The 26,880-nt window shown below is 44.9% G+C and overlaps 1 protein-coding gene across 1 annotated transcript; it reads right to left on the bottom strand.

Annotated features, from left to right (window-relative positions):
* On the bottom strand, nucleotides 1-26,880 carry SLC1A4 (solute carrier family 1 member 4; the record flags this gene model as incomplete). The annotated part of the gene is made up of 8 exons (XM_081997154.1): nucleotides 1-235; nucleotides 2,713-2,847; nucleotides 4,296-4,490; nucleotides 5,582-5,815; nucleotides 9,274-9,440; nucleotides 14,670-14,732; nucleotides 16,185-16,227; nucleotides 26,342-26,880. The coding sequence occupies 8 exons, from the start codon at nucleotides 26,878-26,880 to the stop codon at nucleotides 1-3; spliced, it is 1,611 nt and encodes a 536-aa protein (XP_081853280.1).

Raw genomic sequence — 26,880 nt, 5'->3', positions numbered from 1 at the left:
TCACAATACTGATTCCTTAGATTCAGGGTCTGCTGTACTGGTTGTGTTGGAAACTTGGGTTTTATGGGTTACCAAAGGCGATGTTTCCCCTTCAGACTTGCTGTTAGCAACTGCTTCTACGTTGACTTCCTTCAGCTCTTGCTCTTTGTCTTTCCTTTCTTTTTCATTCAGGTAATTAAGGATGCCTGCTCCAAGGGCATCCCCTTCCACATTCACAACTGTGGTGGTTCGGTCCCTGGTTAAGATCAGAAACAAAAAACAAAGCAGCAGGCTTTTAGCTTAATAGAGTTATAACACAATAAGGGGAGCTGATTCACCCTTGCTGATCTACTAACATCAGCGGAGCTAGAGAAGGGAAATGTTGTTACCATAGTTATTTTCCACAGAAGTATCATCACCATTTCAGAACTAAAAATGTACACTGGAGCTGGTTTAACGTGGGCCCAACAGTTACTATCAGCTGGTTCTGGACTCTCAGTGGGTTGCAGCAATGGTACCACTCTTTCTCAAGCATCCTTCTCTTCCCAGGCCACCTCCTTCCTCTTTCCCGTCCCCTTCCCCAGGCCAGCATTTTTCAGATGAGAGTTCACAGCAGGAACTTAATTTGGGCTTATCCAGAAGCTGACTGAGAGCACCCAATGCTCTTTTTCAACTACAGAAAGACTAGTATTTTAACATAAACATCTACTAAGGGGTCCTTCCTAAAGCAGGCAGAATGACTGTGTTCTCTGGGTTTCTTGCGAGTAGCACCCCTCCTAATATTTGGTCCCACAACACAAAACTTGCATGTCCCAGGGTCTAATGGAGGTGGTTTATGGCTCATAAAGAAGACCAATTTCATCCTGCGCGTTTTGAGACATTCGTTAATTATTCTACAGCCTAATTTCAACATATGTTGAACTTGTAACTGTGGTCCTCTCTGGTAATTAAATGGCTGGCATTAAAACAAGACATGGGACAATTCTCTCCCTCCTTCCCCCTTTTTTGTTACCACAAAGCAGAGTTCCTCAACTAGAACAACAGTGTTGACCACAGAGGGATGCTACATATTTTGAAACAAAGGCAGCCAGCATGAGACACAGGCTGAAGGCAACCCAGACTAAAAGGAACAGCAAACTTTTCACTTGTGCATCCAACCACTTGTGACTACAGCTTGTGGAAAGCACAACTACTACTGTAATCCCGAGAAAGATAGGATACAAAGGGCTAGCCACTGCTTCGCCTGTCTCTCCTGTCCTTTGTAGGTAGCTGATCCCCAAGAGATGACAGAAAGAAAGAGTTCTATGTCCCTAATGAAGCCACAGGAACATGATTATGCTCCACAGACATGTGTGGTGTGGGAAGGGAAGGAAGTAATACAGCTGTTTTCTTCCCCAGCCTCCAGAATTCAAGACTGTCCTCAGGCATCCTAATTTCCACATCTGTTGTGGAAGTACACCATCTATACAGAGGGGCTGGTGTTTCCAAAAAGCAATGCAGAGGGATTATGTACAGCCTAAATCAGGAACTGCCCAGAAACCTACCAACTGGAAAAACCAAACAAACAAACAAAAAACCACCAAAGGGATTCAGATCGCTTGACCTATACTGACCAGTCATTTCAGCCCACTACCCAACTTCAACCAGATGTCTTGAAAGCAGATCATGCATCTAAATTATCAGATCATGCTTACTTCACTAGCATTTAAACTCTAAGCATGCTGTAACTCATGAGTGCTTAGAGAAGTCCTTCCAGTTTGATTTTTCTGGTATTTGAAGAACAGCAGCCAGCCAGGCTTGTTTAAGGAAAAGCAGAGACACCCTTTTCCACAGGGCTCATCTAAGCTATAAGAAATCATCTGCCTGTGGCTTGTGGTTGGGTCTCCAATACTTAAGGCAAAACAAATTTTCTAGGCTTTCCTTAATCTGTACCTTAGGTGGTACAAAAGGTAAATTTAGGTCTTAACAAGGAAATACTTTTGCCAAGGGGTGAGATAAGCTCTTCCAAGCAGAGCTGGGGCAAGAAAATAATCTCTCATGTTTCAAGGAGGGGAATGGCTCTTGGAAAAAAGAGAAGGAGCTGAGCAAAGGTCTGACGTCTTAGCTCTTTCCCAGAAGATGGAAAGGAAAGGTGGTAATAATGTACTGAACTTATGACTCCCAGCAGTGTGTTCCAGCTGTGACACTGCCCACAGCTGTCATGAGTGCCACAAACCCTCTGCGTCCCTGCCCTGCCAACAGACACCACCTCTCTGTTACACTTGTGTTAGTGCTTTGACCAGTTTTGAACTATAAAAATAGTTCAAATGATAGCTGACAACAGCTTCTGATGGAGACTGCTTCCCACATGTGATCAAGAAAGCTTTCCACCGTGATTCAGGCTCAATTTCCTTTTTCCCCCTTCCCTCCTAGAGTCCAACTAATTTCCAGCAATATCAACAGTTTCTTGAACAAACTTTTAACAATCATTCTAAAGTGAATTGAAACCAGGAAGAAATATGTTTCAATAAAGGATGAGTAAAAAAGCTGAAGAGGGATTTTAGTATACAAATGGCTTTAATTGAGAAGGGACCCCTTTTTCCATTGTCTGTCAAGAGTTACCTGTCCTGTAGGCAGCCATATCTTGTAGGGTTTTATTTTATACTGTGATGCTTTGACCACCCCACCCCATGTTTCCAGCTGAACATGCTACACGTCATGCAACAGCAGATATGTGTGGCCTAAAGAACTTACACAATCCAGTCCACCGCTAATATCAAGGACAGATCGTTGGTCGGAAGTCCAATGGCCTCCAAGATGATAGCGATGGTGAGGACTCCTCCGGCTGGGACCCCAGCTGCACCCACGCTGGATGCGGTAGCTGTCACACTGCAAATCAATTTGCATACCTGGTTAGCAGGACCTCTGCAGCACTCCTCTTCTACACTTATGTCACACATTTCCCCGCTATGGGAATTGTAAATAAACTCTACAGCATGGGACACACAGATCATTTGCTTGCCAGGCAAACCCTTTTCTGCCTGCTGATGGAAGGTAATGGGTACAGAGCACAGTTGCTCAGCGGGCATCCACAGCAGCTACCAAGGCAATGGCTCTGTGTTTAATACCATGATTGCCTTTTCAGACAAAAAACCCCAACCAACACAACTATATCCTGCTGCCTTACTAATATATTCATTTCCAAGTCATGTATCAGTTCAAATATGCTACATTACATCTCCCGGCCCCAAATGTAAAAAAGTAAACCCTGCCATGCAGGGTACTGTCCCTTCTCTGTGTCTCATTTGCATTAAAACACAGACCCTAAATCAGGAGCTGGAAACCTGCAGTGCATTTTGGATATATATTGAAACATCAGGATGTGGACCACATCCCTTTTTGTGTGCAGGTGTCTACAACTGAGTTTTCCTTGGGCTATCACTGCATAATCCGCAGACCTGTGTTAATACCTGATTGACTAACAGTACCTGAAAGGCTATCCGCAAACAAAATAATGCCCCAGCCCTGCCTTAAATAAACAAACAATATACTGGGAAATACAATAAGAAAGGAAATAAAACTTGGCCAGGGAGGGTAAAAAAGTGCCAGGAACCAGCCCTACCTAGGAGGCATCTGGTGGCTATACCTATGGCTTCTTGGCACAGTGAGGGGCTACAACTCCTTGTAGGATATTCACTTAAGGGATTTTGAGGAGGGAAATAAGAGAATGACATTTCATGGGATATGGGACATGGGAGGATACTGCAGGCATAGAGGGGAGAGTGGTAGAGGGGATAACGGAGCAAAGCAGTCAGGAGGGGAACGATAATGGGTCTGACCTGGGAAGCCAGTGATGCAATGGTACAAAGGGCAGAGGTAAGCCAGAGCAGAGTCTTTAGTATGAAATTGATACATAAGGAACTGAGGAGCTGGCAGAAGTATTTTCTAGGACATTCAGAGGAAGAATCAGCAGTAGCTTTCTGGGTAGAGCAGCATGCCTCAATTACCCAGCTTAATGGTGAGTGGAGGGTGGAGGGGTGAGATGCTTAAGGAAGAAGAGGAATTTAGTGTGAGATACAGCTTTAAACAGCTCAAAGTCTGTTTCAGAATTCAATTACCCCTCCCAGGTTCCACCTTTTATTAAACTGAGATTCTGGCAAACCTTATAAAGCTTGAAAGACTCCAACCTTTAATCACCCTATAATTATGTTTCATAGCAGTTTACAAGCTTTAGGTCAGAGATTTGGAATGCAAACTGCTAGCTATTAACAGAGAGACCACAGGCTTGAATGTGTCTAGGGGCCAGAAGGATGTGGTTGCAATAGCAAGCAACTTACAGAATTGTGAAGATTTGCCCAGGGTTGAGGTCAACATTGTTCAGCTGAGCAATAAACACAGCTGCCATACACTGAAAAATAGCAGCTCCGTCCATGTTTACAGTCGCCCCAATAGGAAGGATAAACCTGCTGATCCTCTTGTCAACTCCATTGTTCTCCTCAATACACTTGATCATTGACGGGAGAGTGGCTGAGCTAGAGACAGAGAACAGGGAAAAATCAAACATAAAGCATCAGGGTGCACTGAATGGAAAGTCATTGTCTTATGGCTTTCATGTTTCTAACATGATGCAGACAGGACTGTCAAGACAACAATGCCACTTTATAGTCCCTCTCAGTCATGATAACAATGAAGGACCTGCCTTGTTGGCCTTGAGCAGTGGTATTTAATAATCTGCTTCCATCCAGAAATAGCTGATAAGGACTCTAATCTCCCAGAAGCAAGAACTCATGACTTAATACAGTATGCAGCCTAACAGGGCTGTGGAATGACCAAGTCTCAAACCAGAAAAATACACCAGCAGGTGCCAATATAAACACAACAGATGCAACAGCAATCTCTGTTAATGTTGTACTAGTACCTTCTCAAATGAACAGATAAATAACAAAAAAAAAAAAACAAAACCCCACTGTGGATTTATTTCTTGCATTGTAAATGACATGATTTTATTCATGTACTTCAGCTCCTGTGACAGACACACACCTACTTTTGGAGATGATCTGAAATGATTTTATATAGTTATGATATTTGATCATGTGTTTACCCCTTGAGAAAAGTGTAAATGACATGCTTGATAGTTTGGTTATGACAAATAAATGCTGATCAGGACAAATCTTTGAAATCGATTATGTTAAGTCCCTTTACACTAACCAATAAGTCTGCTTTGCTCCTGCAAAATCAGGCTAAACTTGTTCCAGATCCTTCTGAACTTGGAGAATTAAGCTTCTCAGGACAGATTCCCTCACTACTGACCCTCATTTTACTTAAAATTGAAAGGACAGCTGGAAGGATCTTTTTAAGGCAAATACTTCCATCTTTTCCTCCCAAAATTTTCAGCTCAGCATCATGCTACAGTCCCAATATTTTGAGGAATTGTTTTCAACAACTAATTATCAATATGTGCTGTATGGCAGGCTGCTGACAGCAATGAGACTTTCTATGCTCAGAAGTCTCTTTTTGCAACCTCAGGAACAACATTCATACCTAAAACTCAACACAGTTTGATGTTGGAATATACCCAGTTTACAGTGACAAATATAATCCCAAAAGAAGCACAGAAACCCACCTGGAGCAAGTGGCAAAAGCAGTGGCAAGTGGCGTGATAAGTCCTAAGAGAAAACGATATGGATTTTGACGTGTGGATGCAAAATAAATAAGCGGCAGAATGATTCCTCCATGGATGAAGTGGCCCAGAACAGAGGCGAAGATGTATTTTCCCAGACTGGTCACCAGAAGCACAATATCTTCCATTTCCACAATCTTGCTCCCAACAAGAAACATAATGCCAATAGGTACATACCTGTGTAAAGAAATATTGCTTGTCATTAAGTACAAACAAAAAGCCTTCAAAAATACGTCATTTTCCATCCTGGAGGTAACCTTCTAAAGAATATGCTGCTTCTACTGAAGGGTAGCACCTTATTCACCACACACTCAGGTTAAGCAAATTTGGAAGGTCTCTCTAACACTCTTGTTTGGTGGAAGGCAAGCAGTCCAACTGAAAAAAGCTCTGTTCATCTAGGCCCTCAAAGACACAGCTAGGAGAGTGCCGAAGGGAAGCCAAGTGGGAAGCAGAAATGCTGGCAGAAGCTATCATGACAAGACAGCAGTGAGGAGTTTAGTCCATCAGAGATGAAGGCAGGCAAAGACCTAAACCTAAAGTCACTGCTGAAGGGAGCCAGATGGTAGGAAAGAAAAAGGAGCAGTATCATGTCACTGAAGCAGAGAAAGGGGTGGAAGAGTAGGATCTTACACAGGTGATGACTACCAGCAGAAGTATGAAGTTCGGTCATTACAATGGTAGACATACTGGGTGCCAACTTCTTCAGTGTAGGAAAGAAAAAACTGCCCATACCAGAGAGCTCAGCTAAAGGCTGCTGATGCACGTGCCAAAGATAGGAATTAACTCTGCTATTTGCCTACAAAAGACTAAATTAAACAATCAGGCTTCCAGAGCTTCCCTCAAGCCAACAAGCATGTACACGTACATTCCCATGCCTCCTATCTAGAAACATGCCACATCTTAGGACATCAGCATTTGTTTGAGGTTTCCTTCGTCAAGAATATTTGGAGCTGCTCCAAGGGGAAGGGCCACCTCCGAGCCACAGCCACACCTCTGGTCCCAGTAGTGCAGCTGGGAACAGCCCTGAAAAGACAGAGTTGCCCTTGTACCTACAGCACAACAGCTACTAAATGAACTGCAGGAATCACTTCAGGCCCAGGGTCAGTTCCTCCAAAACTCTAGTTGGGATGTCTCTGTCCGAGTGCCTCTGCTGATCCTGTCCATGCTCCATCCATTTCTGCTTCTAGGATTAAGAAATACTAAAAGATCACCCAGCTCTCCAAAACTCTGTCCCAGGCACACATGTGACTGCAAAAGATCTGCCTGTACATCTCAGGAATAAACAATGTTTTTTCTCCTACTCTCCCCTCCAATCCAATGCCCATGTTCAGAGAAGCTAATCTGTGGAGTCAGGACAAACTTCAGAAAGTTTGGTTAAGCATGCAAAAGTTTGGAAAGGTGATTACGCACTTCTTCCTAGCCTACCTAACCTCAGTGGTTCCGCAGCTCCTGTTCTGTGCAGAGAGCACCTCCTTATGTCCCAGATCAATGTGAGCATCCTCTTTCTGTCCTCACTTGGTCAAATCTCTAGGGGGGCCTGTTGAACCTTCCTCACTTAGCCTCTGCCAATTCTGTGAAATACTGCCTTTGAATTACACTTCTGAGCGCCCCAATTAGCCAGATCTAGCTGAGCCCCCTTTCTGCACAAGCTCTGCAAACATGAACACTGGATTCAGAGCTGAGACTGAATCCCTCCCCTTGAAGAGGAAGGAACTGAAAGTTGAGACCAAAGTGCTGCTAAACACAAGAGCGGCTGTTGAATGGGACTAGGTACAAGCTCAAGCTGCCTTATCTCTTGGTAGTATGATTTCACCCATTCCAAAGTATCCTTTAGGAAGAACATGCAGCTTGACAGATTTTATATAAATACCAGGACGACACAAGAGCCTTAAGGAAGGAACGAGAACAAGTAAGGGCTCTGGTGCATTGCAGTGTTAAGCGTCAGCTGTGGTCCCAATAATCCACAAAGTAAAGGATTATATACCAACTGATTGGCTTGAAGTGTTAGCACTGTAATCAGCTGAATACAAGAACTGCCTGTTATCAGTATTCAGTGTCCAAGGAATTACACTCAAGAGTAAAAGATTTAAGCTGCTTTGAGATTTTGAATTTTTCAATCCCTTATGACAGCAGCTAACATAGAGATCTGCCTGTGTAAAATCAGGTGTTTTGTTAAAACCTTTCTACTTCTTGGAGGGAGGAAAATAGTAGAAATGAAAAATGCAAAACGAAGGGAGAAAAAAATACCTCTGCTAAGGTAAGCTTATAGCTTTTCCAACAGCTTTGGAAAGGGCGTGAGAAATGTCCCACTGTTAATTTGTTAGCTAGCTGTCATTATGAATATTTTTATTTTTGCATGTGAGGTATTAGTACTGTTGGTTTCACATGAGCAGCCTAGACCCATCCAGCTGCACAAGAACAGCCACGATACTGCTCTGAGGCCCAGACTCATCCTACCTGACAGAAAACCTAGTCAGGAGGCTTGTCCTACCCCAGCTTAGGTGGCCTGAACCACTCTCTAGAGATGCCTGCCTCCTCTAATGCTGGTTTCTTGCCTAGTGAGAAAGTTCAGTGCACTCCAGTTCCTAATATACAGACTTTCTTGGTGCCAAAAGCTTTGTGAGACTGGTCAGAGCAACATTCACCCCATAAACATGTCTGGACTTTAGGGAAGTAAATGAAATAATGGATTTGTTCATTAATAGGCATGAGACCAAATAAACAATCAACCTTAGGAAATACCTACTCTCAGGGATGTGAAATGGAAAAGAGAAGAATCTCTGGAGAAGCAAGTACAAACAAGAAACAAACAGTTGATCGCTCTGCTAGTAACAACTGTTCCTGCTTCACCTGAGAAAATGAAAGAGATCTCAGAAGAGGAGCAGTGATTTAAAGATTTGTTGTATAACTCAGGCTCTGCTGATAACAATGACAAAACACTCAATAGCCGGCACTACTGTTTCAGTAGGATGCAGAGCATAGTCCTGGAGACTGTTCCTCCCTTCTGTACAAAGGGATGTAGGTTCTCCATCATCCTCTGATGCAAGCGGACAGATGGGGCTCTGTATTCATGCACTCAACAGGATTTCTCTCAAACCAGTACCAGTCAGTGGGCTATCTTCTGACCTCCTCCAGACATCTTTCAGGTAAGTACAAGTAACCTTTTGACCAATAGAAAAATCAAGGCATGAAGCTACAAGTATGATTTTAGTTACACACTGCATTTGCAAGTGCACTCCAAGCACAAACATCCCTGGCCTTCACATGACCATATTCCTCACATCTCCTTTATTCATTCAAGGCCAGTGCCCTTAGGCACATGATGGCAGCTAACCATGGACTTATACTGCTTTGAAAGGGAAAGACTTCTTTCCACTAATTAATCAAAAAGGAGTCCTGGAGAGGATTTTTAAGCAACCCTCTGAAGTGTTCCAGACTGATACCTTAAGCTATGTGTGACTCTCTAATTACAGGGCACAAGTAAGAAGAAAAGATCCTATCGTGTGATACCATGACATTCACTTTTGCTGTAATGAGAGAACTGTTAAGAATAAGCTGGACAGATGGATAAATGGTGAGATTCCTGAACTGAGCATAATATTGTACTGCAGATATATCTGCAGCCACACACTTACCACATAATCCAGGAAACCAAGACCATAGTTGCCTCATTGAATGAATTAAAGAAGCGAATCAGATCTTCCCCTTCCTGGCCAAGCTTTTTCAGCGCCACTCCTAAAACCAGAGCAAACAGCACCAGTCCCAGGATATTCATCCCTTCAATTTCAGTACCGACAGGGATCTGAAGAGGCAAAGAAAGAAGGCTTGTTAGATGCAAGACCAGCACAAAAGCCAACAAAAGGGTCACCTCATTTTGTTGCTGCCCGATCGATCTGAAATCGACAAGCAGAACCTGTTTTAGGAAGGAAGAACCTAATTTGTTGAAGTAAACCAAACAAGATCTGGACACAATCCAGATACAAACCTCCCCAGCTGGCATAGATTCACTAGAGAAGGAAAGGGCCTGCCACTACCTCCCCTCATGCCCTTCAATACAGTACGTGTGCTCTCAGTGACCTGAAGAGGAAACCTCCCCAGTTTATTCAGGACAAGCTCCACTGCAGATGCAAAACAGCACGGGCACCAGTCACACATGTGTGGTTTAAAGACTGAAACTTTCCTCCCTGTCTCCCTGTGAGGGAAGACGGAAGTGGAAGAGACCGCAGGTATAAATGGCAGATACTGATGAATGGATTTCCTAGCTCTGCTTATTCCACCAAGCATCACTCACTGTCAGCACTATGATATTCTACCACCTAAACAAATCATACCTGCAAGAGGCTTGCAGCAGTCTGACCTCAAACAAGCTCTTATTTCCTCACACCTCTGATGGGAATCTGCTCCCAGAAACTGCCAGCTCCATCACTTTAGTGCAGTATTTATACCAAGGTGAAAACCACGACAAAACAACCAATGTTATGAGGCAGAAAGGGGAGAAAGGGGCAGAGAAAAGTAGCAAACAGTGGAAACCTACTCATTCATCTGTCCAAATCAGCCATGGGAGATATAGAGAGAACAGAAGAAATACCTGTTCCCCTTCTCAGAAATCATGTGGCTGCATGGTAAAACCAAGAGGATAAAAACAGATCTACCTATTGACAAAAACTAGTCTACTCGCAAGTCTGCTCTGCTGGTCCTTCACGGTTTGTTTCTCAAAGAGAGCTGGAGCTTGTTTGGCAATGTAGTATCATATGAACTGAATGAGTGTTCTTGTGGCTACATAAAAATATAATTGTTTTGACAAACTGTTTTTTTTTCCCCCCCAACTTGGCAGTACAAGCTCAACATGTCAAATTGTTGTTTTATTTGGAAGAGCTTCTAAAACAGATTAGCTTTGTGTACAAGTTTTGGCCTTCTGGGCTAGTTTAAGTAGACACTAGCTCAACATTAGGAAAGAAAAATATATTCTGAGCTAAAAGCTTGAAATGAATATTGACTAAAGAACTTGGGATACTGATCTGCTAAATCTGATAAAACCAGCCTGCTCGAGATGATATTTTTGCTGAAAATGTACTGCTGAACTGGACTGCCTCTTAGTGACAGATAGAAACAAAGTACTGCAGGGAAGGCAATAAAATATATATTATACACAAAATCATGAAGGCTATGAGCCTGAAGCCCAGCAACTCACTACCATTTGGGCTTTTCAAAGACCTAGTCTGAGCAACAAGGCAGAAGTGTACTGAATCTGCAAGAGGACTGCTCAGCTTCCCACCAGTTGTGTAGGGCACACAGCGTCACAGAGCAGGACAGAGCTTGGGAGGCACACAGGAGAACGAGGGCCAGAGCTCCTAGGGCTTAATTTGGAAGGTCACTTTCCTAACTAGAGAAGTCCAGGGCTCTTCTAGGTCATTCAATCCCTACAAGAATCAGCCGCTCCACCTTCTTCAGAGCCATGGCTGCCAAAGTCTTGCCAATTCTGTCCTTGGGAAGCTAGAAGAGGGCAAGAGATAGTAGCATCTCCAGTTAGCAACGGCCAGGACAGAGGTGGCTTCTCACCTTTCATCTTAACCTTCACAGTGGCCTACTGTGCATAAATCGGCCAGTTCTCCTCAAACTCCCCTATACCTCTCCAGAATGACAATACATGGAGTTTAGTCTTCTTTCATCCTCTGAGATGTCTCTCTTCACCTTGCTCTTGGCATTGCAATCACTGCTGCTGCTGTTCTCCAAGTGCTCACACTTACTAGTCCTACCAGCCTAGCTCATCTGAGATCTGGGGACCTTTGAACTGTTGGTGACCAGAGGGAGGATTCCACGCACAGCCACCAAAAACTTAGCTGTTTCCCTCTATTCACTGTCATGCTGCCACCCCTTTCAGGTCTTGCTTTCCCTTCCTCCCTCTAGAGCCAAATTCTTTACAACACTCACCATCGCCTCCCACCCCCACACATGTAGGCAGAAGGTGCATCATTTGCCTGGAGTAGTAACTTACTGCAACAAGTCGCTCCCTGCAAATCAAGGGGGCAATCTGCAGAGTTCAGGGAATTTCACCTCCTTGCAGCACAACATGGAAAGAGTCCAGCAGTAAATCCTCAGCAGAAGATGCTCTCAATCCCAGCCTCCAAAACTGGCAGATGCTGAACAGCCTTTTTGTACTCTAACAGAAGAGTGCATCACCCCAAAAGAGCTGCCAAACCAAGCAGCGTTGTGTACACACAAAACAAAAACAGCTTTAATAAGAGCTTTGTTCCTGGATAAACTATGGGACGCGTTATTGTTTGCTTGAAATTATGTGTTCTGGTTGGAAGATTCATGGAGCTCTTCTGGTCCTTGAATCTCTCTGAAGATCCTATTGTTTTTTAGCACTTGAAACAAAATGCTTATCAAGGAAACAACTGGTGACATTGAGCTGTCCCAGTAGTAGGTGGCTGAAAAGAAAATGCAGCCATGTGATGTGAGGAAGAAGAGCAATCACCGGTTTGTGTATTTTTACTGCTGCTGCAAGAGGAACTCAGAGTCCCCCACAGCCTCCCTGTACTGCAGATGGGGAACTGAGATAGTCTGTGCCCCAGGAAGCCTTGCTGCCAAAAAGACAGAGAGGATGTAGCCATAAAAGCTAGGTAAACACGAGGGGAGCATGTGAAACAACAAAAAGGATGGGGCTGAGCAGACATCTACGTGCCCCTCTATTCATATCATCACTGAGAGAAGACAGAGCCTATTAACCAGTGGGGGAAAAAATATAATAAATGGAAAATTTTGCTCTACACTATTCATATGGAAAGTAGAGGAAAACATTTCTCCTCTTCAATCAAATAATCTGCTGATGAAAGAAAACATTAGATAGGAATATAATCTTGTTTCCCTGGAACTCAACTTCTAGCGCTATGGTATTTATACTACATATTATCCAAAAATCATACTCTTCCTTTCCAAACTTAACCCTCATCTATCCATAAATAATATGGTCACACCAGTACTGAAATTGAGCTAACAAAACTGAGATTATGCTTTCTTTTTATTTGGTCTGCTCTTCCCTAGAGACAGTAAGGCGTCTTCTGGAATTAAAGCTCAGCTCTGGTTCGCTCCAACAACTGAAGAAAAGTTTTGGAAAAGTAATAGTGGAAATAACCTTTACATCATAACCGCTGGCAAAAACAGGCACTGGTGACAAATTCAGAATATTTTTTTCTGATATTGCATCAAACAGGAGTCAGATAAGTAAGAAAAGGAAAGAAGAAAACTGAAAAAGAATCTCACATTTTAAATTGCCAAAAGATGCATTCTCATCTCTTTGAACAAGCAGTAAAAAAAGTACTTGACAGCCAAGCCTATGTCCAATGGATATGGTTGGCCTTGATCCGTGCTTCGTTGCCAATCAAACTTGACACTGAAGATGAATAAGAAGAGTCTTATTCACTTTTCACTTACCCCTGCTTAAATGAAGCACAACTCTACACTCTGTAAGCAAACACACATGCCTAAGTGCACGTTGTTACAGCCTTTCATAGTGAACTTGTTTTTTAGCAGCACAAGGCTGCACGGGCACGTACTGCCCAAGGATATAATGGCGTGAGAAGAGAAAGTGCTCTTTTGGGATCACATGGCCCTACCACAGTCATTGTGGCACATCCGTGTCAGATGGGGTGAGCGCAGATCTGGGCTAATGCAAACTTACAGGCACAGGCAGAGACCGGGCAGATGGGGCTGCCGCCCTCCCCAGTGAAACCACTCACCGTGTGATAGCAGGCTTCTAGGCAAGGGCTGACTTTTCCCCTGCTCAGTTCTTGTGCCATCCAAGTCACCTGTCACCTTGCCTCTGGGGCTGGTGAAAGTTCAGCCCACCAGCCAAAAGCAGAGTTGGGAAACACACTGTTCTGCATCGCCTGCTCACGCATCATGCGTAGCAAGGAGAAGGTAATGAGGCCAGTACTTCCTGTGCTCAGGGATATGCTTCAGAGTGCTTCTGGGTGAGCATAAACTGCTTATTCCTCGATGGTTTTATGAACTGGTGGGCAAGCTGAGCGCTTCCATGACAAATAAAAACATTACAAGTCTCTTGCCCTAGGGACATTCAAATGATATTAAAAATACAGTAACCAAACATCCGATACTGATCTCAGATAGTCAGAATGAGCCTGAGAAATAGAAAATAACCCTGAAAGTCATTTCCAGGCTCAGACTTGTCTCCTCAAAACCCCATGAAAGCACATGAGATACTTAATTTGGAGTGAGGTGACACATCACAGGTCGGGATACAGGCAGCATGCTATAAAACAGACCCAGTAAGACAACAGTAATTATTGCAGGACCTGCAATATGTTGGCTCTGGCCAATAATAAAGATGTTTGATAGCCCCATACTGCAGGAGAGATGCTACTCCATGGGATATAGAGCATCTCTGGAAGTCCTACAAGATACATATGGAAGATAATACTCTCTACCTCAGCTACACCTGCAAATTAGTTTCCTTTTTGACATCATTGTAGTAGCAACCTATTTGTAATGTTCTGTCTATAATTTTTACTCCATCAGACCACTTGTAACTGTTTCAAACAAAATTTCATCAGTATGGTAACAAGAAAAAATTCTCAACTAACTTTTTTCTTTTAAACAGCCTTGGGTAGTGGAAAAAACCCTCATTTTCTCCAAACTGTTAATGAAGAGAAAGGTTTAAGGGACATATTCAGCCAGCTTGATCACTATTTAATTCCAAGTCTACAGAAAGTTATTTGGAAACATTAGGCAGAGGGACTAATCAAAATTTAGATCAAGTGAGACCAGGTCTAAGAAAGCATGGCCTAAAAATAAGGTCTCAAGGGTCAGATCAATTGAGCCCAACTCTCCTATCCATCATAGCTTTCTTGTGTGGCGGTGGGTAACTCATCCGGCTTGTGTGTGTCTCACTTTCAGTCAAAGAAAAGTACTTGTTTCTTTCCAATGACTGCTGGAAAGTATTAAAGACTGCAAAGTAGTCAAATATTACAGTTGACAAAGGTTTGTATAAAAATCTAAGAAGTGACCTTACCTTTTCCCACGTGACATTTCCAGAGGTAGTGTTTCTGAGCAGCATCTTATATTCTGTTGCATACTGCAGGTAAGAAAAAGAACCAAACAAAACTACAATGTTTGCCAATCAGATCATCAATATGACCACATCACCTAGCATTTCACAAGGAGATTACTGTTAGGAAGACTTTTTCTGGAGACCATACTCTGGAGGCTAACAAACCTGTCCTGTGCAAGAAAAGAGAGTGACAGCATATGCAGCTCTTTCCCCATGTGGCAACAGAGAAGTGCTGTGACCCCTGAGCTCCCAGGTTTGGGCAGCAGCCAAGGAATTCCCCTTTTCTCCACCCTGCTGTTGCTCTCGCACCATGCTGTTGCACTGGCTCCTGTGCTGTTTCATTGTTAGAAATGGTGAGGCAGACATTAAAATTGTCAGTAGAGTGTCTAAAATCTAGGGCAACAGCTTACTTTGATAAATAAGCTAGACACCTCACAAAAGCAGGGCACTTCTTTGGGCTTGTTTTCTTTAGATATCAAATAGAGGAAAGAAAATCTTATGTACTTGCCAATTATCTGTGACAACAGCAGCACAGAGGAAAGGAGGACTTCTTTATTTCATCCCTGAACATACAGACAGGGTATATACAACATACAGTTGAGGTATCACAGAATATCCTTTTTTTAATTATATTTTTATACTGCTCCTATTTTTATTTATGGCATATTGACATGTACTGTATTATATATACACTCCAAACAGAACTTGATTTTAAGAGTTTGACCTTGGTTTTGATACAAAAGCAAATCCACAGAATACCATGAAGGCAAAAACTATTATTTCTGCTCCTCTACCATTAAGAATCACTCTGTCCCATAGCAGTATGGTCAACAGTGTCTATCCCAACATCTAAAATTAGCAGTAAGAACTAAATCAAAATCTTTTGGAGCCCCATAGCTCCTGCTCATCAGTTTAAACCAACTATGTTCTGCTGCCAGTTATCATGCTACCACATTTAGCCCTCTGTCGAAAGAGAAGCCAGGCTGAGCAATTAATCCAGCAAGGGATACAAGGGAAAATACTGAATAAAAGCATCAGGCCACAGGTAATACTTACACACATGGGAGCCTAAGTCTTTAGCTTTTTGTGTTCTAAGCCCAGCTCCAAACTATGTACCCAAGGGTTTCCCAGTTAGCTCCTGCAAAGTGGTAAGCAGCCTGGCACAAAGCAGAGTTGCCACTGCTGCCCAACACAGCACCCAAAGTATAAAAGTTTAAAGAATGTTTTTGGTGGAGGTACAAAACATAGGCTACAAACATGCTTTTGTTTGAGGAGTGTTTTTCAAAAATCAAACCGTCTGCCATGGAAGTTGTATGTCTGACTACATCAGGTGCTTTTAAAAATCCCATTTACTATTAAGTAAATTAACATTTTGTATTTTCTACACCATCTTTCTATTCCTTTTTCAAAAAAAGGAGCAGTCACTTTGTCTGTCTGTGCACTGTAGCTCATGTCCAAAGTCCACACATATCTTACCGTTCGGAAAGCTGCAGCAACAAGATTTGCAGGAAACAGGTTTCTGTAAAACACAAACAAGAAAATGAAATATTTCTTGTAGCACTTCTAAAAGGATTTCACCAAGGTGTTTTACCCTCAGACACTGAATTCCTTCTGCAAAGGCATGCATATTGGCATTAGTGGGGTACGTACTACTGAAAGTACTCTGGCAGCATGGACATCTCGCTATGCCTCCAGAGGTGTGAATGTCATCTTCTTTTGCTCACATAAAAAAGTCCCTGCTTGTCTGCCACACCTAACCATCTGGGTAGGGACACCGGGGACAGTCACACAGGATGCTAGTTGTACGCACCCATGAGCCAGTGGCCACAGAAACTGCCTTAGCCACACAGCTGCAGCAACAGCTTATGGCCTACAGGGTCATGCAGATTTTTAACATTACTCATGTGATTACACTTTGCTCACAGCACCAACATGAAGGACAGTCCAATCAGCAAAATCCACTTAAGAGAATAGCTTAACCCTTCAACACAACAAGGTCAGCTGCCTGGAACACAGAGGTGAAGCAGAACAATGTCAGGGGCCAGAGCTGTCTGCAAGAGCTTAAGTGGTTAAACAGCACAGATTAAAGTAGGGGCAACTCATACAGAAAGTTGCAACATCTGAATTCCGTAGCACCTTCAAACAGAAATGCAAATCGAGCACCAGGTTTGTGCAGACAGGATAGCATGCAAAGTGACATACCCTTCTCCCAGGCATCCAGCGTATATGTGCATTTATGAGGCAACAAGGACAGGAAAAATGTTTAACTGGACTATTGACCATTTCATTTGCCACCAATGACCATTAAATGGTTAACTGGACCATTTCGTAAGGACCATCCTTACGAAAAAGTTGCTTCTCGTTGTATTTTATAGTTGTTTTTAATGCCACGCTTCCTTTCTTGCCTTATGGTGGGCAAAAAGCATGTGTTCCCCTAGCCAAATGGCAGGGTTTTTTTCCGTGCCAGAAAGCAAAATAGGAACAAAAGCTGATCTCTGGGGTCACAATAGGACCCTAGCTGGCGAGGGCAGGAAGGCTAGGGACACAAACTGCAAAAACTGTCAGCTAAATGCATCCAGGAGGCATGGCAACTCTTATGGTAAGGAAACAAAAAACCTTACCCAGAGCCAGTTAACCATGGCAAAACACATTTGGGCAGCTGCTCCCCATCCTTTGCTCCTTGCGCTGCTCCAAGGAAGCTGCAGCTACCTCCAGGCTGTGCCCTGCTAACCACCCTGCAGTTTTTGCTGCAGTTACCCTGGCAAACACGACTTTAAACCAGGCTTTTGGCTGTGATCATTCCATGGATGACGTGGAAAGCGCAAATCCAAACCACAGCAAGAAACGGAGCAGGCGAGTCAAATCTTTGAAAGCAAAAGGGAGACCCAGGTGGGGCACAGATAAGGTCTTTTCTTTGGTCTTTTCCATTGCATAGCTCCGTTATCCTGCCACACAGTGAGGATTTTCCCACAGCCTTGACAGCAAAGTAAAGTACATGGACCTTCATCAAACAAGTGGCTGCTGTGAACTACCTCAGCCTCTCTCTCTGTTGCATTACAAGTGTATTAGGAGGCAGCTGCAAAAGCCAAATTGCTGTAAGAATAATTTGGCTTCTGGAGTCTACATTCCACTGAGCATGAAACAAACAGCAACTCTCCTTAAAATTTGACAATACAGCTGTCTGAAAGTAGGAGAGCAAGCTCTAACTCCGCAAAAATGCTTAAGAATTGATCAAATAAGAGCAATGCAACAGCTAACGTGCATCAGTTCTTGCACAGCTGGAACTCTCTGGTGGATAAAAACCTCAAGTAAAGTAAAAGCAAACTTACATTTATCAGGAGTAAAACATCACATATACAAACAGGCCCAGCTCAGTGAGCAGTTTTATCCAAAAAAACCAAAACATGTTGTTGGGAAAATAAGGATATTTCTTTTCAACTTTTCATAGCAGAATGATTATTTTTTTTAAAAAATAGAATGGACTGGATTTTGAAGAAGCAAAGAGATGAAAAAAAGACTGAAACCAACCAGAAATCAATTTTTTTTTTTTTTCTTAAATCAGCTTTTCCATCCTGACGAAACAAAACCAAAGGAAGCAACCCTACAGCCTAAATGGAGAACCTATATGGTTCTCCAATGTTCAAATGTGGCCGGGAAACCAAACCCTCTGTAATTTACACAGTATGTCAGGCATGGGCCTTGGTAATTAAACACTAACTTAACTCCAAGCATATACTTAAAGCACATACTTGAGTGATGCCAGCAGCCCTGCTACAGCAAGGCAAGGGGCAGGTTCTTGCTTCAAGTGTGAATAGCGCTAAAGCTATTCAAATATGAGCGTATAGCTCATATGGACGAGTCACTCTTCTTTATCCCCGGAGCACCAGTTGCAGGACTTGACTCTGAAGACAGTGAAGAGCATTTTTGACAATACACCAAGTAAAAAATTTGGATCTCAATTCAGCAGCTCAGAAGGAGCTGTGTGTTTTGTTCAATCCAGCTTCTAAGTACACCTGACTGCAAAGTCCCAACAACGTGTATAGTAACATTTTGCTCCTCTTGTTTCAAATCATGAAGTTTAAGAATAGAATGTGTCAAGTCACAAAAAGCAACCAACAAATGAAAGGCTTATCTTAGAGGCATGAGTTCTACACAGACTACACTGATTGCTCACATAAGATCAGTCAGTGTGCAAATTAAATGAAAATTTAATTACAGGTGGGTCAGACCGCAGGTTTTTACCTTGAGATGGATTTGTGCAAGAACACCAGAGCAGTGCCCCAAAAAAACAGGTCAGGATGCTGCGTGCTCCAGGGAGAGCCAAAAGCTGGCTGGTGACCTGCCTGGGCTCATCATGTGCTTGTTGTGCCTGCAGGCTTCGCTCATGATGCGCAGCAAGGCAAAGTTCACCCACCACAGAAATCCAGCCCCAGCTCTGTCCCTGCGAGCCAGCATTTGCCATGTCCCCATGCCCAACCGGAGCAGTTGCACAGGGAAGCGCAAACATCCCTCCTGTCCGGGTGAACCAGTGAACAGGAACGCTGATGCGCTGGGTAACTCGGCATGCAAATTAAATGTGGGCGTCTGCCAGTTGGTTCTTCCAGGCAGATCAAATCTTGAGAAGGTTCTTTTTGCTTTGAAAGCCCATACCAGCTGTGAACTCGGAGTTTAAAGAAATCACCACTAGTTATATCACTGGATTGCTGACTCTTGCTGCTGTTTCTAATGGCCCCATCTCTGCTATGCCCTGTGTTGGGGAACGTGGTTGCCATTTTGAGGCAGATGTCAGCTATCGCAAGAGCATACTGCTGAGGAAACGCTGAGTCTGAGTGATAAGAAGCCCGGCACAGGGGTCTGGGATCAGGCAGCCTTGGCCCTGTGATGCAGGCAAAACTTGCCGCATGAGGCAAGAATGTGGCGAGCCAGCGACGGATGACATTACGGCAGGGGGACAGATATGCTGCATGCACCCCAGGTGCTCCACTGCCGCCGGACCTCGCTCCACAGAGAGGGATGGACTACCCACACGTGGACCCAACTGCCTTTGTGGCTTAAAGGCAAAGTAGGTGGTACGGAGCGACTTCACTTCCCTCACCAAGCACCAGGCAGGAAAGACTCTCTCTGCCTGTTGCAAGTCATGCAGACAGCCTGCTCCCCGCCCCAAATATCAGAAATTCATCGGGGAGCTGTCAAGGGTGACAGCTGTGTCCTGGGGCTGGAACAGCAGCTGGCCTGAGCCAGGAAACCTCCACGTACCTGCGCAAGAGGAGGAGTGAGAAAGCACCCGTCTCGGATCCTTTAAATAGGAACCAGAAAGCGGCAGCACTGAGGGCAGGAGTTTCAGGGTCTGAATACTTTCTGTTTAAATTCATCACACCATCTCCCCATGCACAGCTGGATAAATGCTTTTTCCTTTTCTCCAGTGAAAAGCTGCTCCCACCAGGCAAGAAGCGACCATTACTCCCTTAGCTGAATTTAGCAGGAAGGTCTCACTATTTTTGCCATAACAGAACTCTTAGTTCAGCTGCAGCATCCCAGGTGACTAAGGAAACCTGGAGGTGTAAAGGGAACAAGAGGGGTTGTAGCTCCCATCCTTCTCAATTTTGATATTACAAATTCCTCTCTACCCTCTATCTTTCCACCAGCAGGATAAGGATGGCATGGGAACTCCTTCATTGCATGTGTAAGGGATTATTATTAACAACTGTTTTTAAACGGTTCTTTTGCTGGAGCTCTGCAAACAACTTTGCTCTGGCAGCAAAAGCATGAAGGGAAATCCAGGCAAGCAGAACAAACCCCTAAAATACTACGCATTCCTCTTGCATTGCTTCTTACAAGAAGGTTCCACTTCTGAGGCCAAAAACTTTGCTGTTGGAAAACATACTTTTGTGAGGAAGCCTAGAAAAAATATTCTGTGTTGCGTTATCTCCTGTTTTTTTTTTTTTTCAATTAATTGATTTCAATGGTGGGAGTCCACTGACAGCAACTTTATTGCCATCTGTGGCAACCTGCCAGAGCCCAGTTTGGATTGCTCCAGTACTTCATTTTTCTTCCTGTCCCAAGAGTTTCATTCAGCATCACATAACAATTTTTCTCATCTGCTTTTTGATATGTATGTGGATGTACAGTACATGCCCTGGACATACACATATTTATGAGTGCATGCATTTGCTTTAACACAGAGAAACTTGAAAATGTGTTTACTTACAGCAGTACATTTTGGTGCTTTTTTTGCTTTAACGGTCCAGTCTGCATCTTTGCTACTTGGAAAACGAAAAATATAACTGGGGGGAGTCAGTAGTAAAAGGTGATGAATATAAAGAACAAAAGAAAGGAGCAGAAATGTTCAAAGGCTTCCTAAAAAAACACCACCAGACAGTGCAGGCACATGAATGAAAACATTGAGTTCTTCCTACAAAAATCAGCAGTAATCCCTATATTTCAAGACAGGATCCAGGCTCAGAAAATTACACAAGCAAAGGATGGTAACCCAGAGTTAAGAGCTAGACATCCAGCTACAAAGCCCGGTGGTTAGCCTATCTGGGGGACCTGCCGTTGATATAACTGCAGCTATTCCCCGGCCACTTCTATTTATCACTACAAAGGTGGCATCTCTCCCTCCTTTCACAACAGTCAAGTTTTGCTCTCTTTCCACCTTGGGATTTCAGAAACAGCTTTCATTGTTACTGCTTTTCACAGACCAAGGCTATAAGAAACAAGTGCTACTGGAGTGACTGGTGCCCAAGTGACGGTCACCGCACAAGCCCTTGGTCCACCCTGGCCATCTGCTCTGCAGCCCAGCCAGCAAGACACGGCCGATGCTTCTCCCTGCGCTCAAGCTTATGCCTGCCTTCCCTCCAGCTCCAAAGGCGCTCGGAGCCTACGCACAGACTTGCTGATGGCGCCGTGGGTACTCCCTTTGGCAGAACAGCCGGTAACCTCTGGCAGAGAGACAGAAAGGGCAGTGAGGAGCAATAAAATTTAAACTGCTTTTGCAGACTTGCCTGGCAGCCTGAGAAACCCTGACCTTACTGCTTGGGGCAGACACCTGGACCTCTGCGTACCCTTCCTATAAAAAGTGGATGATGCTACCACCTCCTTCCGTCTCAAGACTGTTACAGCTAGAGTTGGATTAAAAACAGAATTCCCTTCCCAAAGCAAATTACACAGTTTCAAAACATGTTTTCATCCCAAAATTGGGCAAAGAAAGCCTGTCCCAGACCTTTTTTTCCACTAAAAAATATTGTAAAATATTTTGTTGAAATGTTCCTTTTTGATGAGTGAGATTTTCTGTTTAAGTCTTTTGTATAAAATTACAGCAAAACATTGACCTCACTGAAATTAAATGCCAGGATCACCCACTGTTGGAAATTTTGACAGGATCAATAGGTTCCTGTGAAACTGTTTAATTTTGTTGAATCAGCAAATATAACTCAGAGCTAAAACAAAACTCTGACCTTATCGAAACATACAGTCTTGACAACTGCCCATCAAAAGTGTCAACAAATCAATAGATTCTTGCAAAACATTTGATCCTGCTGTTTCAACAGCTTTTCAACAAGTTATAGGTAGGATGTGTTAGCTGGTGGCTGGAGTCACCTCCTCGTCATCACCTCTTCTCCTCCTCAGCTGTTTCTCCCTGAAAAAGCCTAGCTGCTTCTCTGTCATGTCACCTACCCAGGTAGGTGCTGAGCCCCAGAGCCCACCAGATCACAGCTAACCTTTTCCTCCACTTACTACCCACTTCATAGCCAAGCTGACAAGAGCTCTTTATTCTTCATTGCTCTGCTTTCTCCACCAAACAAACAAGTAAGGGACAAAGCCAGAAATTCTAAAATTTCCTTTCACTGTCCTCACCTTCTGCTGGTGCCCAGTGCTCACCTACTCTCCATACCAGATGCTCTGGAGGTGTTCACAAGGGTCCACCTTCAGCTAAGACCACATGGGGTAAGAGGGCTCCAGAGCCTAGCTTAACCTAAGAGCCTGAAGTGGGTGCTCTGGAGGAGTCTGTCTTTCTTCATTGACATGGAATAGAGTTAAGGAAATCCAAGGTCCCCCCTTGGGTTCAGAGCATGCCCCACTTTTTGAGTGTTTTTGGGGTTTGTTTTTTGTTTGTTTGTTTTTTGCAGGGGTGGTGGTGGTGCTGTTTGTTTGGTTTTGGGTTTTTTTAAGTCATTGGCCTTGTAGAGGGACCTCTAAACTCTACCTGGATCTCTCCCATGATCACTGAGCTGCAGCTTCTCCCTGCCTTTGGCCATGCTCATCTTTTAAGGAGCTCCAAAGAGTTGCTTGCATGACAGACCTGAGATGAGATGAGATGAGCCATCAGCACCCCTGCTGTGAGGCACAAAGGCAGCTTCAGGACATCTCTGCTGTCCCCACACCACATCCTGGGGCCAAGGACAGCATGCATAAGCTCCGGCCAGGCAGGCTCCAAGGCTTGCCTCCTACACTTGCCAGAAGGAAAACCAGGAGGGTGCTCCAGCACCTCCAACCAGAGGAAGGCAGACAAATTAGACCTGGAGGTTACGGTCAATGGACAAAACAAAACAGAGACAGCCTTTTGGTCCACCACTGAGTCATCATTCATTTGCTACCAGATCCCCAAATAAATCTCTTTTCCAGAGGTCACATCTGCACGCATAGGTGCATGTTTGTGTGGAAGTGTTAGACTTGGAAATGGAAAAACACGACCAAGAATTAAGCTGGCCTCCAGACACCGCTGAGACAATGGAAAGCAACAGCTTCGGCCATTAACTAATACAATTCCCAAAAGCAGAAGGGATCTGCATGCTGGACACCCTGTGTCAGCCCTGCAGAAGCCATGGCAAATACTGACTCACAGCTGTGACTTCCTCTTCCCTGTTTCTTCCTTGGGCCACATTTTACATCTGCTTTCAGTGCTGTAGGGGGACTCAGTTTACTCATTTGCGCCTCATTTTTACCTTTTATCTGAAACCCAGCAGTGAAGCCTTGAAGGACACAGCCAGTCTTGTGACACAATCGAGAACAAAGTTTTCTTGCATCTAATAGAAAGTTTCATGACTAAAAGAGAAAAAAGCAAAAAGCAGGATGCTGCAAGACCCACCCAAACTGAAGGCAACGGTTTCAGCCCTCCAGGCCCTCTAAACTCAAGGCCTCATTAACTACAGACAAGGTTACTCTGGTACCTTCCACCACAGCAGGGACCAAGATCAATGCTTAAACCAGAACACCCACATTTTCAAGAACAGTTTAAAAAAATAAAAAATTAAAAGGCAGAGGGAGAGAGATATTAGTTCCAGAAAATCACATAACTCACTCCATCCCTGGGTCTGTTGGAGATTTGTGCTAAGACTGGGAGTTTCAGTGATGGCTGTGTCCAAATGCTTTTCTGGACTGGATTTCACTGTCGCTGTCACAACTGGACTGACCAACAACGTGGCTGCAACAGCCGTTCCCTGAGGCTCCAAGAAAAAGCTGAATTCACAGCCCACTGTACATGCACTGGAGGAAAGCCCCTGGCCCCTCATTTCCCAGAAGGAAACCCCTCTGCAACCCACATGCTTTACCCAAGCTTCATCATTATGAACGTTACTTTAGAGTTAAGGATTCAATCCCACCACCATTATAACACCTTCAAAGATGAACTATCAACCTGCATTTACAGACCAGAGCAAGAAGCAGCTTTCTGCTCCCAGCTTCACAGATGTTGCCCACAGCCTGAAGCTCGCTGGAGCATCCCTGCCCTGTTTCTCAGCTACATCCTACTCCGTGCTGTGTGGTGACACAGGAATGAAATACCAGCTACAGCAGTCACACCAGAATGGACCCAGGGCAGCCACTACTACAATCGTCTTCCCAATTCTCCTGGTTGTGCTGACTTTTTTTTTTTTTGGGGGGTAATTTTCCTTCACCTGCCTACACTTCCATTCAACTCCATGTCTCCTTCACAGCCAGCCCACCTACTCCCACTGTCCTGTTATTACTTTTTAATGTGCTCTGTCAGGAATTGCTGGTCCTCAAGAGAGGTGGGATGAGGACACAAAGTACATGGTTGCCAATGAGACAAACCAGGCTTACTTTCTGTCCAAAGGGAACATACTTCTCTCTGGGGGAGAAAAGGGCATTAATATGGATTTGTAAATACAGTTTTAGGGTTTTAATTTGGTTTGGGTTTTTTTAGAAACTCTTTTTATCTGTTGCTGCATCTGTTTACTTAGACACAGCAAAAAGTCTTTCAGCTGAAAACTGAACTCATAAGAGCAAAGCAAAAAATCGAAGTAAAAATCCCCCACTCAGCTTTGTAGTTACCAAGATACCCACTAAGCACAACTCTCCAGCCATGTTGCTGGTACACAGGTCATCTCCTTTACTCTGCTGTTTGCATCTTGGTAACAACACCTACCAACCTCCAAAGCCATTCATCTTCCAGTGTTTCGGCAAACCTCCACACTTCCTATCAATGTGCTGTCACTTCCCATCACTCCTTCAGCTACGCTCGCAGGGAGAGACCCAGCTGCCGCTCCCCAGTTTTCCTTTATTCCAACGCTTTTCTCAGGCACCTGTAACACACTTTTTTGTGATGGCCCAACACTACTCAGGTATGAAAAAGTGGCAGAGACAGAGCCAGCGTAACAAAACACACCGGCTGTTCTCATCTGGGGTTCTGCACCAAGATTCATCAAAGGAAAAGAGACTGCAGTTGGAAGTCTGATACTCAAAAAGCTGTCTAGATGTTTGCCTCATTTGTGTAATTGTTTCTCCTTTATTTAAAGAGCTGGACAGATCTCAACAAGACATGGGCTCTGGGGAAAAAAAAAGGTGAAAACTGCAACTCTGCAAGGAGGAATAAGGATAAAACAAAAAGTAGTAAAGAAGTTAGAAGTGGAAGCCTTGCTTCCAGCTAGTTTTGGGAATGTGAGTCCTGTCTTTGCAAGGTGCAGAGGTGGGATAGGAAGCTCATGAACATACAGGTGGTCCTCATGCTGGACTATATGTTTAAGGTACGTCCTTAATGGAAATATGGGGTTGCATTTCTCAATGGAAATACGGGGTTGCGTTTCCATGCCCACACCTACGTGAGGGCACTACAAGAGGCAGTTTGGCATTTGTGTGAGGAGACTGAGTAAAGGGTAGGGGAATAAAAGAAAAAGGTGCATGAGCAGGATGAGGAGAGCTGCCCTGCCCTGCCTGCAGGAGACAACCACAGGCAGTGGGGCAGGGGAAGGTGCCAGGCAAGGCCATGCCTGCCCTGCAGCAAGCACCCAGGAGCCACTCTCCCTCCAAGCCAGGACCAAAAATGGGCCCAGGCACCCAGAGCTCCGGGCAAGCCTCGACTCATCCTTGCAGCCAACCCAGCCAAAATCAAAAATAAAGGGGGGAGAAGTAGAGCACCACGCAGCCCTACATCTGGCCGGGCTGCGGGTACCTCGGCAGAAAGCGGTGCCTCCGGAGAAGCCAGGAGGAGGAGGAGAAGAAGATGAAGGAGGAGAAGAAGATGAAGGAGGAGAAGAAGATGAAGGAGGAGAAGGTGGGGGAGGTCCGGCCAACGGCTGCAGCATGCAACACCGCCGGGTCTGTCATCATCCTCCGGCGGCGGCGGGGAGGGCGGGAAGGAGGGAGGAAGGAGGGGGAGAGCGGGGCGGCCTCACCTGACGAGGTCAAGGAAGGAGTCCACCGTCTCCTTGCTGGTGGGCACGGCGCCGGGCAGCCCCAGCCCGGGGGCGTTGAGGGCAGAGGCGCCGGCGCCGGGGCGGATGATGAAGCCGAGGGCGACGGCGAGGCCGGAGGCCAGCAGCGTGGTGCCTAGGAAATAGGCGAGGGCGATGCCTCCCAGGCGGCCGAGCGAGCGGGTGTCCAGGCTGGCGGCTCCCGACACCAGGCTGCAGACCACCAGCGGCAGGATCACCATCCGTAGCATCCGCAGCAGCAGCTCCCCCGGGAAGGCCAGGTAGGCCACCTGCGCCGGGCTCAGCGCCGCACGGCGCACGGCGGCGCCCAGCGCCACGCCGGCCACCACCCCGGACACCGTCAGCAACACCAGCGCGTTGCGCCGCAGGAAGCCCCGGCAGCTCCGCAGCCGACCCCCGCCGCCCCGCTCCTCCTCCTCTGCCGCCGCCGCCGCCGCCGCCGCCGGGCCCTCCGCGTGGCCGTTGCGGCCGTTGCCCGCCTTCTCGCCCGCTGCCTCCAT

This window comes from Phaethon aethereus (assembly GCF_964289735.1).
Source record: "Phaethon aethereus genome assembly, chromosome: 3".
Lineage (NCBI taxonomy): Eukaryota > Metazoa > Chordata > Aves > Phaethontiformes > Phaethontidae > Phaethon > Phaethon aethereus.
Note: the sequence above shows the minus strand (reverse complement) of the source record. Positions and strands in the feature narration are given on the sequence as shown.